General features: G+C 42.9%; 1 protein-coding gene across 1 annotated transcript in view; it reads left to right on the top strand.

Moving 5' to 3' along the window:
• The window catches only part of Ints8 (integrator complex subunit 8), a 50,463-nt gene continuing 31,888 nt past the window's right edge, over nt 1–18,575 (top strand). The window contains exons 1-9 of the mRNA XM_057790336.1: nt 1–245; nt 1,362–1,536; nt 5,788–5,928; nt 6,168–6,239; nt 7,772–7,823; nt 10,213–10,395; nt 13,092–13,199; nt 15,379–15,534; nt 18,301–18,401. Coding sequence (XP_057646319.1) covers nt 116–245; nt 1,362–1,536; nt 5,788–5,928; nt 6,168–6,239; nt 7,772–7,823; nt 10,213–10,395; nt 13,092–13,199; nt 15,379–15,534; nt 18,301–18,401 — 1,118 coding nt within the window. The 5' untranslated portion in view covers nt 1–115. The remainder of the gene's footprint in view (nt 246–1,361; nt 1,537–5,787; nt 5,929–6,167; nt 6,240–7,771; nt 7,824–10,212; nt 10,396–13,091; nt 13,200–15,378; nt 15,535–18,300; nt 18,402–18,575) is intronic.

Raw genomic sequence — 18,575 nt, forward strand, 5'->3', positions numbered from 1 at the left:
TTGAGTCGTGCGAGGCGTCCGGACGTTCCGAGCGGATCTTGGGGGGGGACCCAGGCCTCCGGCGGGGGTCAGGTTGGAGCCGGGAGGCGCTGGGAGCGGCGGCGGCGGGGGCAGGATGAGCGCGGAGGCGGCGGACCGGGAGGCGGCCACCTCCAGCCGGCCCTGCACCCCGCCGCAGACCTGCTGGTTCGAGTTCCTGCTGGAGGAGTCGCTGTTGGAGAAGCATCTGCGCAAAGCCTGCCCGGGTGAGCGGGCCCTGCGGGCGGCGGGCGGGCGTGATCCCCGGCGGCTGCGGTCCCCGGCGGCTGCGGCCTGGCGGGCGCGGCTGAGCCCGGCTGCATGGTTTCCGGACCGCGGGCGTCGCCGCCGCCGAGCGACTGAGGAGAGCTCCAGACAAGGCTCTCCCGTCTACCGTGTCCTCACGGCCCACGCTGGGGCCGCGTCGCTGCAGTCGCACGGCTCCGGAGCCTGGCGGTAGCCATCCGTCCGGCGCTGCCGAGCTCGGAGTCAGCCCCAGCCTTAGGTTTTTGTTTACTCAGCCAGGGCATTGTGCGCTTCATTGTATGACCCCGAATGAAATAAAATAAAATTCCCGAAAGCAGGAACTGCTGTGCAGTCGTCGGGTGGCTGTTGGGTAGGGATACCAGTGTTTGCATGAATGTTTCTGCGTAAGGGCCATGCTCTTTCCTGGCATTTCTGGAAAGATACAACGTAAGCTTTAGTTTGCTCAGTTCTAAAGCAAATCTGGCTGTACTTGTAGGTGACTACTTTGTGAAAAGTTGCCATCGTTAGGTAGGCAGTTTTATTATGTGTAGAGCTTTCTTATTGGCACATTGTTTAGGGCTTGCAGGGTGCCAAGCCTCTACTTAGCTTTTTATATCACTTCCCTTACTTAGTGAAGTCTTCATGTTCTGTGATGTAAGAGGCATTAGCCTCTACTTTTCATTGTGGGGAACAGCGGCAGAGACATAACTAAATAAAAGACCCCTAGTTGTCAAAACAGTAGTTCTGCAGCCCGCACTTCGTTCCTCTAATTAACCCTGTCCTAGGGTCAACTGGGAACCTGTAATTCTTCGAGAGAAATGCTTTGTTCTGAACTAACTTTCTTGATCTCTTCTTTCTCCCACTCCCTCCCTCTTAGTATTGGGATTTGAATTTACACCCGGGGGAACTGGCAACCGCTGAGCTGCCACTGTCCCTGAAGTTGTCGGCAGTGTTGTGTCCCTGCCCCCATCCCTCCCCTGCCCCGCCCCCAGCCCTGGAACTGGCAGAACCCCCTGCTGGCATCACCCGCTACAGGGACTCCTTTTGCATGTTTATAATGAAACCTAAGAATTCATTTTCTTTCTTTTAACTCCTAGATCCTGCACCAGTTCAGCTTATAGTTCAGTTTTTGGAGCAGGCTTCCAAACCTTCAGTCAATGAGCAAAACCAAGTCCAGCCCCCGCCTGATAACAAGAGGAACCGAATCCTAAAGCTTCTTGCTCTTAAGGTTGCTGCACATTTGAAGTGGGATTTAGACATCCTGGAGAAAAGGTGGGAGTTTGAATAGCATTCCCCTGGACACCGTAGATGCTGTGCTTCTGTCTGTATGCTAGGCTAGTGTTCTCACAGTGACTCAATTATTTTCTGCATGTTAATGGCAAATATTCAAACATTTTAAAAAAGATATAAGGGGGGCTGGAGAGATGGCTCAGAGGTTAAGAGCATTGACTGCTCTTCCAAAGGTCCTGAGTTCAATTCCCAGCAACCACATGGTGGCTCATAACCATCTGTAATGGGGTCTGGTGCTCTCTTCTGGCCAGCAGGCATATACACAGACAGAATATTGTATACATAATAAATAAATAAATATTTAAAAAAAAGATATAAGAAAGTGTTTAAAACTAGATGTGTGTGTAGTTGCAGCATCTTGAGACTATGGCAATAGATTCCTTTGAGCCCCCAGTTTAGAGACCAGACTGGACAGCATGGGCTTACTCACACCGTCCTGCCCAAACAAAGCAGGGACTTGATAGGATCATTTGAATAGTAGATGAACCGCCTTTAAAGTTTAGATGTTTTCTGTCAGTACTGAGGAAGGACTTCCTTTCCTCCCTCTAACTGAAAAGTGAACTCAGGGCCTCAGGGGTCCTAGGCCAGGTTTTACTGTGAGGCTGTAGACCACGCTAATTATTACCAGAGGTGCGGTAACAGGAGAAAATCCAGACTGCAAGTGTTACGAATGTTTCAGTTGATCTAAATAATCGGAGGCAATGAGTAGATTAGTGATCAATGTAACAGATGATTTACTGTTAGATAATTTGGTTAGTGTCAGTTCCTCCTCCCCATACTGTTAGCATTACTGCTGGCATCTGCATTTATTTGCTTACAAGCAAATGCCTTCAAAGCTGTATTTGGAAAGTTATTTGCTTTCATTCTTTCATAATTGAAAAGAAAAGAGACACCGAAAGATTTATTTATTTATTTATTTTAAATTTTTAATGATTTATTTAACTTTATGTTCATTGGTGTGAAGGTGTCAGATCTCATGGAACTGCATTTTCAGACAGTTGTGAGCTGCCATGTGGGTGCTGGGAATTGAACCCAGGTCCTCTGGAAGAGCAGTCAGTGCTCTTAACCGCTGAGCCATCTCTCCAGCCCACTGAAAAATTTAGAAAGACGAAAGTAACATTTTAGGGTGACCTTTGTCCTCGTTTGCCCAGTATCTTGTTTATAGGGCCAGAGACTGAACCTGGACCTCAGTAGTGCTAGGGACACACTGCCACCATGCTGCCCCCCCCTTCCTCCATTTTTATTAGTTTTTTTTTTTTAAATATTTATTTATTTATTATGTATATAATATTCTGTCTGTGTATATGCCTGCTGGCCAGAAGAGGGCACCAGGCCCCATTACAGATGGTTATGAGCCACCATGTGGTTGCTGGGAATTGAACTCAGGACCTTTGGAAAAGCAGGCAATGCTCTTAACCTCTGAGCCATCTCTCCAGCCCCTTTTATTAGTTTTTTAACAAAACTATTATTATTATCATTATTATTGGCTTTTTTTTTTTTTTTTTGAGACAGGATTTCTTTGTGAACAGTTCTGGCTGTCCTGGAACTCGCTCTGTAGACCAGACTGGCCTCAAACTCACAGAGATCCGCCTGCCTCTGCCGCCCATTGCTGGGAGTAAAGGCGTGCTGCTGGCTTGTTGAGAAAATTTATTTGAACTTTTTTTTTTTTTTTGATTTTCTTTATTTTATGTTTATGAATGCTTGACTTTCATATGCACATATGTGTGTGACCATGTGAGTGCCTGGTGACTTCATTGGTTAGAAGGTCAAATTCCCTGAATTGGAGTTACGGATGGTTATGAATCACTGCATGAGTGCTGGGAATCCACCTAGGTCCTCTGGAAGAGTAACAAGTGCTCTGACCACTGAACAGCCTCTCCAGTATGCAGAGGATCTGTGTATTCACTACGACCCTGAACTGGCTATGTAACTGAGGAGGATCTTGCTTTTCCTTCCCAGCATGCTGGGATTATTCATTGATGGAGGTGGGTCATCTTTCTGTCTGTTGTTTCATTGGTTAAGTAATAAAGAAACTGCCTTGGCCCCTTTAATAGGACAGAAAATTAGGTAGGCGGAGTAGACAGAACAGGATGCTGGGAGAAAGAAGCCGAGTAAGGAGTCGCCATGATTCTCCCACTCCAGACAGACGCAGGTTAAGATCTCCCTGGTAAGCCACCTCGTGGGGCTACACAGAATATTAGAAATGGGTTAGATCAATATGTAAGAGCTAGCCAATAAGAGACTGGAACTAATGGGCCAGGCAGTGATTAAAAAAATACAGTTTCCATGTAATTATTTCAGGGCATAAGCTAGTCATGTGGGCGGCTGGGTGCCGGGGACGCAGCCCTGCCTCTCTCACTTCAACAATTCATATCATATTTCCTATGTTTTTAAATAATGTTATCATACCCTGTATAATGTTTTCATTTATTTCTTTGAGTAATATAACTAGTATTAACTAGTTTGATATGATGGTGTATAATTCATAATCCCAGCACTTGGGAAATTGAGGGAAGAAGAGCCAGTGGTTCAAGGTCAGCCTGAGCCTTTTAGTAAGAACCAGTCTCAATTCCATACTTCCTCTACAAACCACTGCACAGTATCATTAACTGTTCCTCATTGACACTAATTTAGCTTGTTTCCAGTTCTCTCTCTCTTTGTGTACACACACACACACACATATGCATGTGTGTGTTTGTGTATTTGTTTGGTTGTTTTTTTTCAAGGTAGGGTTTCTCTGTGTTGTCCTGGCTATCCTAGAACTCATTCTGTAGATCAAGCTGGCCTGTAACTCAAAGATCTGCCTGCCTTTGCCTCCCTGGGATTAAAGGCATATGTCACCACCAGAAGGCCTTTTTATTTATTTTAATTAATTTATTTTATGTATATGGGTGTTGTGACAGCATGTGTGTCTGTCTGTGCACCACATATGTGCCCGGTGCCCTTGGAAGTCGGAAAAGGGCTTCTGATCCCCTGGGACTAGAGTTACAGACTGTTGCTAATCACCATGTAGGTGCTGGGAGCTGGACCTGGGTCCTCTTTAAGAATAGCCAGTGCTCTCAAAACCACTGAGCCACTCTCCAGCCGCTGTTGGAAGTTTTCCACCCTAATAGTCTATCATGTCTTAAATGTTTTTGTCTAAGCATGAGTTCACTGTGCACCCCAGGCTGCCCTCATTCCCCTCTCTGCCTTGCAGGTGAGTGTCCTCACCCAGTTCCTGAGCGCTTGTACTTCAGTTAGCATAGTCTTTCAAAACACTTTTTCTACCATATGTTCTTCAGCATTAAATACAGTTTTTAAAAAGTAAATTGATTATTCTGTGGTTGAGGCATGATCTTAAGTAGCCCAGGTTAGTCTCAAGCTCTGTAGTGAAGGATGGCTTTGGGCTCCTGCTATCTTGCCTCTGCCTTCCAAGTGTGGGACTGTGTGTGTGGTGCGTTAACAGTCTACAGGAGACATATCTCTCCATGGTAGTGTATGCAGTGTTAAGGCACACATGGCTTATATGAAACAGTGGGAAAATTGAACACCTGCTGGGTTTTTCTGGTTCTGGGAATCAAATCCATGACCTGCTGGACAAATAAGCTGCTGTTGGCTACACCCAGCAGTAGTATTATTGGTTATTTGATAATAATCAAATGTAAATGATTGCTTCTTTTTCTTCTTTTTTTTTGGGGGGGGTGTGGGGTGGGGTGGTGATGGGTGGGGGTGGTACTATTGTTCACACAAAGTTTCACTCTATAGACCAGACATCCTTATATGACTGCCTCCACAATACTAGGAAATTAAATTATTTCTCTGAAGAATTAATACTGTTATTTTGTCACGAATTCACTTTTTGCAGGTGTGGTGACTACACCTGTTAAGCCAACACCTTGGAGGCCAAGACGGGCAGCTGCCTGTTTGAGGCCAGCCTGGTTTGCATGGCAGGCCCCTATTTGAAAAAAGGAAGGGTAAACATTTTAGATGGGATCTGAAATCTTTAAATTTGGGTTGTAGGTAAGAGTGAAAATGAAAGACTGATCACTAGTTGAACAGTTAAAGGTGTGTGGTACGTGCTCAGTATGGGTTTTGCCACTTTTGTATTGTGAAAGCCCACAGTAAAAAGTTTTGAATCTATAGATCTGCAGATGCGATCCTTGAACAGCATAGTTATTTCCACTCATAGTAGGGTTCGTATTCTCTGTGGCTTGTGCAGCTAATGCACAGACATGCCTCTCTGCTTCTCTTAAGCCTGTCTGTGCCGGTGCTGAACATGCTGTTGAACGAGCTGCTGTGCATCAGTAAAGTCCCCCCTGGGACCAAGCATGTGGACATGGATCTGGCAGCCCTCCCCCCGACCACGGCCATGGCTATCCTCCTCTACAACAGATGGTGAGCAGCCTTCTGCCTTGCATGCTGCCGTTCAGGGCCATGCTTTTGAGGATCTCCTTTTGTCCAGGGATCTCTCTAGGCATCTTTGGAATTGTGCACTTGGAAGTGGAGACATTTTTATATATGGCTATGTAGACGAAAAGCATGCTGCTGAAACTGGGGATGAAATCTAACATTTGTTAAGTTATTGTACTTGTTATGATTGAACTGACTTTTTATTGTTTCCCTCTTTTCTTTAGGGCAATTAGAACAATTGTTCAAAGCAGCTTTCCTGTCAAACAGGCGAAACCTGGGCCTCCTCAACTAAATGTGTGAGTTGTGACACATTGTGATTTAAGGATGTTGTCCAGAGGTCATAGAGCAGACAGAGGATAGAGGGCCTGCATGGAGCTCAGGCTTGGAGGAGTGACTGAAGAATTTTTCCATATAACTAAGTTGTCTTTCATGTGTATTAGTTTTGTACCTGGGGAAATTAATATTAGTGTTAGCAGTACAAAGTTCATGACAAAAGCTTGATGGAATATGGAGATTTAAATCCTGTTCATAAATTCTTGGTGGCCGCTCATCCCACTAGGGAGCTGGGCAGCATAGCTACTGGATGTGAGTGGAATTGCTTACTTACACTTCAGAACAGAGTAGACTTACTTATGGTCAACATCTGAATGATTAGCTGCTAGCTTTGGAACTTTGGCCAAATTGCAGTTGAAGGAAGCTTCTGTCAGTGCAGGTGATTTTTACTTCATGAGCCGTGATGCCAAGGAAAAAAGGATGGAGCAGCGCTAATAATTCCCCCCGGGGGCACACCCCAGTGTTCTGCCACCTGGTACTTCTCTCACTTCCCAGAGGTCAGCAGTACATCCCAGAAGAGCCATCTGTGCAGCAGGCCCTTTAAAAACTTACCTCTGGAGGAAACTGCCAGTATTTAAGTAACAGTAACATGCTAGGACATAAAAAGTAACACAATTCTTTGTGATGTGACACATTTCTATTGCTATTTTTTATTTTTATTTTTGGTATTTTTGAATAGGAACTCACTATTTACTTAGTTCTGGCTGGCTTAGAACGCAATAATATAGACCAGTCTGGTCTTGAACTTGCAGAGATCCTCCTGCCATTGCTTTCTGAGTGCTAAAATTAAAGACTTGTGCTACCATGCCCAGCTTCTCTGCCTATTTTTGTAAAGATTAAATTTTATTTTTATGTTGCTGAGAATTTTCCTTACATGTATGTAATTGCACCATGTACATGCCTGGTGCCTTAGGCCAGAAGATTCGGATTCCTGGGACTTGAATTATGGTAGGTTGTGAGCCATCATGTGGGTACTGGGAACCGAACCCCAGTCTTTTGGAAGAACAGCCAGTGCTTCTAACCACTGAGGCATCTTTCCAGCCCCCTCCGTGGCTCTTCTTTAAATAAACGAGCTTTTGTTGTCAATAAACTCTATTACTCTTTTTGTTTCCTTCCCTCCTCCTTTCTCTTTCTTCTTTTTTCCTTCTCCAATAGGAGCTGGTAGAATTTTGCGGCTTGATTGGCCTTGAAACTCCTAGTCCTCTGTCTCCACTGCTCAAATGCTGGGCTTAGAGGTGTGTGTTATGCTTAGCTAGTTTTACTCCTAAAGGATAGGTTAGGGGTTTTATGTAAAGCAATTGAGGAGGTCCTGATAAGTTAATGATCATCATCATAATCCGTGCTTTTATTTGTTTAAACAAACAAAAAACCTGTTAGCTGTTATCATTAAAAAATATATAAGCTTCATGCTGAAGAATGGTAGCCTTAAGTTTGGACTTCTGAAGTCTCGCCTTGAGAATTGTATCTCAGTGCTCTTGCACCTTTGTTCTTTTAGCATGAATCAGATGCAGCAGGAAAAGGAGCTGACAGAAAACATTTTGAAAGTGGTGAGTACTGGCAGTCACTGCAGTGTCAGGGTAGCAGGGAGGGTGTGCCTCTGATCTGAGCTTTGGGAGTGTTACAGAGGGCTAAGCACAGGGTTGGGGTTTTCTGTAAGCATTTAAGAAGGTGTGTGTGTGTATGTGTGTGTGTGTGTGTGTGGCTGTTTTGCTTTTATGAGACAGTCTTATTATGTAGCCCTGCTTGGCCTCAAATTTTCCACGTAGTCAAGATGTCTCTAATTCGTTATCATCGTACCTCTGCCTCACAAGTGTTAGGATTACAGACACTTGTTACCATTACTTGGCTTCAATTGTACAGTTTTCAACACTATCGGCACAATACTTTATCATTAGTTCTTTTGTTGTATTGTTTATGATATTTTGACAGACATTGTTCAAGACGTGTTATGCTTAGCTAATATTGTTGAAGTTTTTTTTTTTTTTTTGGCTTTTTGAGACAGGGTTTCTCTGTCCTGGAACTTGCTTTGTATATCAAGCTGGCCTCGAACTTACTGAGATCCACCTGTCTCTTCCTCCTGAGTGCTGGGATTAAAATTGTGTGCCACCATCACCTGGCTAAAGACATGATTTTTATTGGACTAGGAAGTGGCTTAGTTGGTAAAGCTCTTGCTGTTTAAGCAAAGAACCTGATTCTCAGCTCTCATGTAAAAAAGCCAGATGTATTAGTGTGCTTGTCTGTGGTCCCCCACTGGAGAAATGGAGACAGAAGGGTTCCTGGTTCCATTAGGTAGTTTTTCTATTTGGATTAGTGAGCTCCAGGTTCATTGTGTCTTTTTTTTTTTTAATATTTATTTATTATGTATACAATATTCTGTCTGTGTGTATGCCTGAAGGCCAGAAGAGGGTGCCAGACCTCTTTACAGATGGTTGTGAGCCACCATGTGGTTGCTGGGAATTGAACTCAGGACCTTTGGAAGAGCAGGCAATGCTCTTAACCACTGAGCCATCTCTCCAGCCCCCTCATTGTGTCTTATCAGAAACTAAGATGAAGAGTAATTGAGAGAGACTTCCGCCATCACACTCATGTGTGCATACAGTCATACACACAATGCCAGTGTCGTTCTGTATACTGAGTTCCCAGTACTCTGGAGGTAGAGGGAGGAAGAGCTGGAATTGAAGGCCATCCTCAGGTATGTAGCAGGTTTGAGGCTCGCTGGGCTACATGAGGGCTTGTCAACAAAACAAACAGGACTGGCGACATAGGTAATTTAGTAGATTGCTCATCTAGCCTGCACAGAGCCCTGGTTTGAGACCTAGTACTGCAGACGCTGGCAGCAGTATGTCTGGCACTGGGCAGGTGAAGCCATGAGGATCAAACATTCAAGCTCACCCTCAACTACATAAGAAGGCAGCCCTGTCTCAAGAAAAAAAGAAACACTAAGAAAATAAAAAAGTCGATTTTTCGATTATCTTATATTCTTTGTAGTTCTTAAAATTTATAGCATGACAGGGAGTGACTGAGAGGAGAGAGGGAAACTGGCTAGGATTTAAGATAATTAAGCAATTAATTAAAAAAAATTCACAGCAAATGTGGAAAACAAAAGACTGTCGGAGAATTATAGCAAATCTTGGATGTGTGCATGTGTGCTTGCTAGGCTCAAGCCCAAGGCCTGCTGATGCTGGGCAGTGCTGTACCTCTGAGCTGTATGCTACATGTTACCCCATAGTGCTTTTGTAATGATTCTTACATTTTTAGTGTTTTCATTTGTGGCTGTACGTATGTCTGTCTGTGTTTGTGTGTGCACGAGTGTAGGTGTCTGCAGAGGCCAGAGGTGCCAGATCACCTATGGAGCTGGAGTTATAGGGGGTTGTATGTCACCTAATGTAGGTTCTGGGACTCAAGCCCACTGGAAGAGGAATACATGCTTAACTGCTAAGCCAGCTCTTCAGTTCCCCATATTTATTGTTTAATCTCCTCAATGTAAAAGAAATGGGAGATCATGTATAATCTCTGTAAGTATTTAACATCAAAGTATTCTGAAGAAGGTAGGGTATAAGTATCAAAAAGTAGGAATAAAAGAAAAAAATCATATCTATGTGAAACAAATACACAATGGGGTTTGTAATATTTTGAATAGAGAAACAAAAAGCCTGTGTCGTATTGTTGCTATGTAGTGCCTAGTAATACAACTTTGCATAGTAAAGTGTAAATTAAAATCAGATAGTGCAGATCTTTCCTGTATTTTGTTTCTAACTTTACAACAGAACGTACTGTACTTTTAATATTTAAGATTATTACTTCAGCAAGTAGTTGTACCTGTTGAATTATCTCCTGTTTTAGGACATGAAACTACTAAATATTCTGTAGAAAATGTTTTGGTTATTATAATCAGTTACTGTTGTTGCAATTTCATTTGTGTATTGAATTTTGTAGCTAAAAGAACAAGCTGCTGATTCTATGTTGGTCCTGGAAGCAGCCTTGAAATTAAACAAGGATCTGTATGTTCACACTATGAGAACTCTAGACTTACTGGCCATGGAACCAGGCATGGTGAATGGAGAAACAGAGAGTTCTACAGCTGGGTTGAAAATCAAAACTGAGGAGATGCAATGCCAGGTATTTCTTTACTTAGCCAGTATATTGGAAATTGTGTGTAAGACCTTGATGTTTTTGTTAGATGTATTTCAGTGATTTTGATTTGAGTACTTTTTTTTTTAAAAAAATTATTTATTTATTTATTATGTATACAATATTCTGTATATGTGTGTGTGTCTGTAGGCCAGAAGAGGGCACCAAACCTCATTACAGATGGTTGTGAGCCACCATGTGGTTGCTGGGAATTGAACTCATGACCTTTGGAAGAGCAGGCAATGCTCTTAACCACTGAGCCATCTCTCCAGCCCCCAAAAACACGTTTTTTTTTTTTTTTTGATTTTCAAGACAGGGTTTCTCTGTAGCTTTTGGTTTCTGTCCTGGAACTAGCTCTTGTAGACCAGGCTGGCCTCGAACTCACGGAGATCCGCCTGCCTCTGCCTCCCGAGTGCTGGGATTAAAGGCGTGCGCCACCACCGCCCGGCTTCTTCTTCTTCTTCTTCTTTTTTTTTTTAAGAAACGAGTTCATTAATAGAAAGGTTGGCCTGGAACTTGCTTTCCTTTAGATCAGGACTTGCCTTGAACTTGTGACTCTCTTGCATTAGCCTCTTAATTGCTGGGATTATTGGCATGCACCACCATATATAATCTATTAAATTTTTATTGGTAGTTATATCTTAGAAGTTTTTTTTTTTCTTCTTTTTTTTTCCTCCTGAGATAGGGTTTCTCTGTGTAACATTCCTGGTTGTCTCGGACTGCTCTCTGGAGACCAGGCTGCCCTTGAACTCACAGAGAGGCCTGCCTCTGTCTCCTGGGTGCTGGGATTAAAGGCCTCCACTGACTGTTATTTTAGAAGTTTTATAGGCCTGTACTTGAGATTTTTCTAAAGGAAGCGAAAGGAAAAGTTTATGGAACCTATTATTTCCGAAGCAGTTTGTGAATTGGTTTGCAGTACTTTCTTTTAGGAATGTAGTTAAGTTCCCCAGAAGACAACAAAAACGAGTTTGTGCCATGCTGAAAATGAAGGCCTCCGGGTCAGATAGTTGACTCAGTAAGGACCTTGTCTGTTTCTCTGACTTTGGGCCCGTAGATCCTTTGGCAGTTTCCAGTTTTAGTCAGGCATGGTGGACACACCTGTCGTTTCCAGCACCCAGGAGGCAGAAGCAGAGATATGAGACTACCCTGGTCTATAGAGTGAGTTCCCAGACAGCCAAGGCTATAGAGAAACCCTGTTTCAAAAAACAAAACTGTTGCAAGGAGAGCCAGGACAATAGAAATTTTAAAGCATTCATTGATTACCTTTTTAGGGCCAGAATCCATTAGAGTATTATTTTTGTTTTTAAGACATGATCTATATAGCCTGGCTGGTCTGGAACTTATTGTGTAGACCAGACTGGCCTCAAACTCACAGAGATCTGCCAGCCTCTGCCTTTTGAGTGAGTTCGAGGCCAGCCTGGTCTACAACAGCTAGTTCCGGGACAGGCACCAAAACCACAGAGAAACCCTGTCTCGAAAAACAAAAAAAAAAAAAAAAAGGGGGCATCCTTTCGGGATTGGGAATAGCTGAAGGCAATCATCTGTTCAAGATACGATGAGAATTTATGAGAGGGCACTTGAATAAGAAGTCAGTGACAGTTAAACCTCGGCTCTGTCTTGATGCTCTCTGCTTTGTAATGTCACTCTTCTGCCCACTGGAGTTCTGAGTAGCTTACTGGATTAAGTCAGACTTGAAGTCAATAGCGAGCACGGCCATCAGTCTAAGACAAGGTTCTTGGCGGCTGGTGATTGAGTTAAGTTGGTAGAGTGCCTGTTTGGCAGGCACAGAGTCCTAGATGTGAAGGTGGAATGGTGTTGTGTGCTTGTAATCCCAGCACACGGGTCTGTCTCCATTCAGTCTGTCAGGGGAGACACTTGTCCTCGTCCTTTTGGTGGACTGGTCCCACCTCTGTGCAGCTGAACACTTTTAGGTATTGCCTTTTTAGCTTGTCTGGCAGGAATGTTGTACAAATGTATGATACACTTAGTGTAGACTGAGTCAGGAGCTTATAAGTCGAAGAAGTGGGCGTCGTAAGGAAGCTGGCAGGCAGCAGCTGTGACAGTAGCTGCAGTGTCGGGCAGTGTGCGGAGTCTGGTGCCTGTTGTGGCATCTGGTGTGGGGCTGCCCTCAGCAGTTCTGTTGGGCTCTTGTCCCCTTTCCTTGTCTTGTTTTTCTGACTCAATTCTTTGACCTTCTAAATAATTTTGTAAGTTATCAGGAACCCTTTAGTTTAGTTTTTGACTTAAGTCAAAGTTATTGTCTATTAATATTTCTTCTGATTATGGGTTTTACTTGTCTTTTTTCTGTTTTCCTGCCATTATACATAAGTTTGAGATAGGCCTGGTGGTGAGGCCTTTAATCCCACACTCAGGAGGCAGAGGCAGGTGGATCTCCATGAGTTCCAGGACAGCCAGGGCTACACAGAGAAAACCTGTCTCAAAACAAACAAAATAAATGGATAATTAAATTTGAATTTTATCAACTTTTTTTTGGTTGTTTGTTTTTGGAGACAGGGTTTCTCTGTGTAGGCCCTGGCTGTCCTGGAACTTATTAAGTAGACCAGGCTGACATGGAGATCACAGAGACCCACCTGCCTTTGCCTCCTGAGTGCTGGGATTAAAGGTGTCTGTCACCATTGCTTGTCTTGTCATTATTTTAAGCAAATTGTTCATTATCATTTCAGGTGTGTTATGATTTAGGTGCGGCCTACTTCCAGCAAGGCTCTACAAATTCAGTTGCCTATGAAAATGCCAGAGAGAAATTCTTTAGAACTAAAGAACTAATTGCAGAGGTGAGTACAGCCATAAATGATACATGGTATTTGGTCCCTTAAAAGCCTATATGGTTTTTGACTTTTTCTAAACAAAAGCTGAGTTTGGTGCTAGAGTGTAACTTACTTGGGTTTTAAGACAGTTTGACTATGTGGCTCTGGTTGGCCTGAAACTCACAATGTAGACAAGACTGGTCCAAGTGCTGGGATTAATATAGATTGGTGTAGCAAACTCAGTGTTGGGGTATGGCTTCAGGTAGAATGTGTTCTTAGCATGCACAAGTCCTTTGGTTCAGTCCCAGTGGCAACAAACCAGTGTACCCAGTGTAGAAAATTTGGAAAGTTAAAAAGAAATAATATAAACTAACTTTAGAAAATGTGTATTATTTCTTTGTTATCTTGGTGTCTTTTCCTGTTGTTGTGATAGAATATCCAAAAGCAACTTAAGAGAACAAAGTTGATTTTGAGTTTGAGGTTCATTATGGCAGAGAGTCAAGGCAGTAGGGACGTGAAGCAGCTCTTCCTCTTGTCCAGTGTCAAGAAGTAGAGTGCGAATGTATAGTGCAATAAAAGCAATAAAAAAAAGTTAGAACTAGCCAGGTATGGTGTGCACACCTTTAGTCCCAGCCCTCAGGAGGCAGAGCCAGCCTCATCTTTAGAACAAGCTGCTTTTTAGAATCCAGAGGATTACATTCTAAGAGGAATGATTTATCTTTTCAGTTAATTGCCCAGTGTGTTTCTATGTCTGGGTGGGTATGTGCACATTAGCGCTGGTTCACCTGGAGGCCAGCAGATCATGCTTGGGGCCCTGAAGCTGTAGGTGGTTGTGAGCCACCTATCATGGGTGCTAGGAACCAAACGCAGGTCCTCAGGGTGTACTCTTACGAACCAAGCCATCTCTCCAGCCTCATGGTTATGAATATCTAAGTTTTTTACTATTTTTAAGAACCTGGATTGTTTTATTTTATTTTTAAGACAGGGTTTCTCTTTGTAGCCCTGGCTCTCCTGGAACTCTGTAGACCAGACTAGCTTCAAACTCAGAGACTCGCCTGCCTTTGCCTCCCAAGTGCTGGGATTAAAGGTGTGTGCCACCACCGCTTGGCTGGAAAAATCATTTTAATTTCCTTTCCTCGTTAGAAAAATTAATTAGAGCCAGGTGGTGGTGCACGCCTTTAATTCCCAGCACTCGGGAGGCAGAGGCAGGCGGATCTCAGTGAGTTTGAGGCCAGCCTGGTCTACAGAGTGAGTTCCTTCCAGGATAGCCCTAGATATACAGAGAAACCCTCTTTTGAAAAACCAAAAAAAAAAAAAAAAAAAAAGGAAAAAGAAAAATTAATCAAATACCTTCAAAGCCTAATTTAGTCTTTGTCCCTCCGATTTTGTAGTGGCCGAGCTTGAGCCCATGGTTTGAGTTTGGTAGGCACATGCTCTCTGCCGTGGAGCTGTATCTCTAGCCCTAGGCTTACTCCATCTAGAGCAAGTAGAAATTGCTAATTTTGTTCAATTTTAGGTATAATTACTTAAAATTCATTTAAAAATGTCTTTAGAAACATTTCTGATAGTAACATTTCTAATATATTTTGAGAGAATATTGCTCTTTTTACTATCTTTTTTTTTTTTTTTTTTTTTTTTAGTTTTTCGAGACAGGGTTTCTCTGTAGCTTTGGAGCCTGTCCTGGCACTAGCTCTTGTAGACCAGGCTGGCCTCGAACTCCCAGAGATCCGCCTGCCTCTGCCTCCCGAGTGCTGGGATTAAAGGCGGGCGCCACCACCGCCCGGCTTTTACTATCTTTTAAATCTGCCTGAGGTGTGAATTTCCGATGTAGGCTGGAAGAGTGGTCCCCACCGGTGCCTCGTTTGTCACACTCCTGAGGGATGATAAATAAACTAGAAAAGCAAAGGTCCAAATTATGACTAGCTTAGGTGTTATGGATCACATCAGTCTGTCTTGGGTGTTTTTTTTTTTTCCCAACACTAGAAAGTTGTTTTTAGCTCAAGGGACAAGCAAAAGCAGATCATAAATTGCACCTGGTCATTGGACATTGTTTTGCTGAAAACATTTAACCTTGTCAATATTTGTGGTTCCTTCAGTTTTGAAATTTTCATTATTATGTTCTTGTACTGTTAAGATGTGCTACGGAGTACTAGTCTGTTATGTATATTTCATTAACGGGTAATGATGTATAACTCTTACTTTACAGATAGGTTCATTATCTCTTCATTGTACCATAGATGAGAAGCGCTTAGCCGGCTATTGTCAAGCGTGTGATGTTCTTGTAGCTACCTCTGGTAATAACTCTCAGCAGTTGACTCCATATAGTCAAGTCCACATTTGTTTACGGTCGGGCAGCTATCAGGTAAGACGAGACAGGATCATAGCGGTGTAGTTCAATCCTCCTGCCTGGCTGGAGAGATGGCTCAGTGGTTAAGAGGACTGGCTGTCCCAGCAACCACATGGTGGCTTACAACCATCTGTAATGAGATCTGGCGCCCTCTTCTGGTGTGTCAACATACATGGAGGCAGAATGTTGTATACATAATAAATAAATATTAAAAAAAAAAAATCCTGCTGCCACCCCTGCCGACTTTCCCTTTTTAAGATTACTATGAGACTTGGGTGAGACGTTATGATTAGTCATACATGTGTTCACTGCTACCGACAGAAAAGCTTGCCTGTCTTAATCACTCCTCTAGGAAACTGTGAGAACTGTCAAAACCAGAAGACCAAGCTTTGAAATGACAGGGAGTGACGGAGCTTTGTTTTTAGGAATCCGAGGTCTTAGTCGTGTCTCAGCACAGCTCATCTGCCCCCTCAGCCCTGGACAGGAAGAAGAGTGCAGTGATTTGGTCAGGTGGATGTTCTCTGATGAGCTCCCTGTCAGCAGCCTGTTACCGTCTGAGATTATAGTTAGTGTCTTGTCTGGACGCTTGTCCTTCGATTTCTTCTTTGTTTGTTTTGAGTCAGAGTCTCTTTGTTTTGCTTCCCTGGCTGTCCTGGAACTTGATATGTAGACCAGGCTAGTCTCAGACTCACAGAGCCTGTGTCTGTTGGGATTAAAGGCATATGCCACCTCATCTGTCTATCCTGTGCTTTTTAATGAAAGTCACTAGCAGTGAGTTTGTGGTGGTGAAGTCATTCTAAGAATGTTATCATCCCAGCCATGCTTTTATGAAACAGCAAAATGAGACAGTCAAGCTTGACTGTCATCAGTTTTTTTTTTTTTTTTTTATGATTTTTTTTTGAGACAGGGTTTGTCTGTGTAACAGCTCTGGTTTATAGAACTCATTATGTAGATCAGGCTGACCTTTAACTCCTAGGGATCAAAGGCATGCATTAGCACTGTCTGGCTCCCAATTGAGTTTTTATTCTAGATTTATAATTCACTATCTTCATCTGAAATGTTATTTCTTCATCCATCCAAAAATATATGGAGAGGAAGATTGTAACTTGTATATTTTCTCCTTTTCTCTTGGCCTTTTTTTTTTTTTTAATACTTTGTGTAGGGAGAAAATTAAATGTTTTTGAAGGTGAATGATAGGAGAATTAAAGTGGAGATACCATTCAGCTACATCTCAGCAGTACAGGCTTATAGGCCTGTATAGGTCAGGATCTGTTAAAGCGGTGGTTCTTAACCTGTGGTTCTCCACTCATTTGGGGATTGATCCCCTTTCACAGGAGTCACACATCAGAGATCCTGCATAACAGATGTCTACATTACGATCCATAACAGTAGCAAAATTACGCTTACGAAGTAGCGATGAAAATAATTTTGTGTTTGGGGATTTAACACTGTGAGGAACTGTTTTAAAGGGTCACAGCATTAGGAAGGTTGAGAACCACTGCTCTAGAGTAAAATATGGATTATAAGAAGACCCTTAATTTTTTTTTTATTAATAAAAGGAAACTGGGTGGTGGTGGCGCACGTCTTTAATCCCAGCACTAGAGAGGCAGAGGCAGAAGGATGTCTGTGAGTCCGAGACCAGCCCTAGTCTACAAGAGCTAGTTCCAGGACAGGCTCCAAGGCTACAGAGAAACCCTGTCTGGAGGAGTGGGGGAATTAGCTGGGTGTGGTGGCATGTATCTTTAATCTTAGCTCTTGGAATGTAGAGGCAGGTGGATCTCTGAGTTCAAGCCCAATCTGCTGTACATAGTTCCAGGACAGCCAGGACTGCATATTAAAAAGCTTATTTCACCATCCCCTTCATGTGATAAGGTCTATGCAAATAAGACCATCAGAATCTTCCTCTTAGACAAGCATGCTACTTCCACGTGCTGGAGCAGGTACATGGATAGGTATAATGGTAGCTAGGAAGGGGAAGGGCAATGGTGTTGCAGCTCTGTGATGCGTCACAGTTGCATAGATAGAAGTTTCGTGCCTTTCAGATGTTATATTTAGGTTTTTTGTTGGCTCTTCTTATTTATTGAGGTGAACTTTTGCTTGTGCAGTTCAGCCTGACCTTCACTTCTTTTTGCCTCAGTCTTCCAAGTGCTCAGTTAGGGGTGATTGATAGCGCTCTTGGCTCAGGTGTGGTGTGGTTTTTTGTTTTGTTTCTAGTTAGATGCAAAGACGTCATTAATTTGTTTCTCTCCTGCTTCTCACTTGTGGTTCATGGTCTTTAACTTTGAAAAGGGAAACTACTTCTGTTCTTAATCTAATTTTAGAAATTTTGGAAGAAAATAGTTCTCCAGTATTTTTATGTTTTCTTTAAGTCAGTGTATAGCTTAGGATGACATTGAACTTCTGGTCCTCCTGCCTCTACTCCGCTGTGCTGAGATTACAGGCATGTGCCACCATCCTCAGTTTTATGTAATGCTGGATATTGAGTTCAGGGCTTTGTCCATGCTAGGCAAACAAGCATTCTGAAAACTGAGCAACATCCCTACGCCATAGAAAGAGAGACTTACGTGGATTTAATCTACATGAGAAGTAGAAAAAGACAAGATCTCCTGAATAAATTGGGAGCATGGGGACCTTGGGAGAGGGTTGAAGGGGAGGGGAGAGGCGGGGAAGGGAACAGAGAAAAATGTAGAGATCAATAAAAATCAATAAAAGAAAGAAAGTACGTCTTAAAGGAACTGTGTTGGTTTTTTACTTGGATGCAATTTTCTGTTTTTGTTCTAGGAGGTAGTGCAGATTTTCATTGAAGATAATCTAACCTTCACTTTACCTGTTCAGTTCCGGCAGTCAGTATTGAGGGAGCTCTTTCAGAAAGCTCAACAAGGGTAAGCTAAAAAATTTGTTCTGATCTTTGAGTAATGGAAGGAGTACTTTGTGAGTTATTAAATCCCACTTGAAAATTACCTCTCTCTCATTGACATTATTTTCACTTTTGCTACAAGGGACACTAACGTGCTTGTGGAGACTTTTTTTTTTAATTACTTGTTTTATGTATATGG

This window comes from Chionomys nivalis, chromosome 16 (assembly GCF_950005125.1).
Source record: "Chionomys nivalis chromosome 16, mChiNiv1.1, whole genome shotgun sequence".
NCBI lineage: Eukaryota > Metazoa > Chordata > Mammalia > Rodentia > Cricetidae > Chionomys > Chionomys nivalis.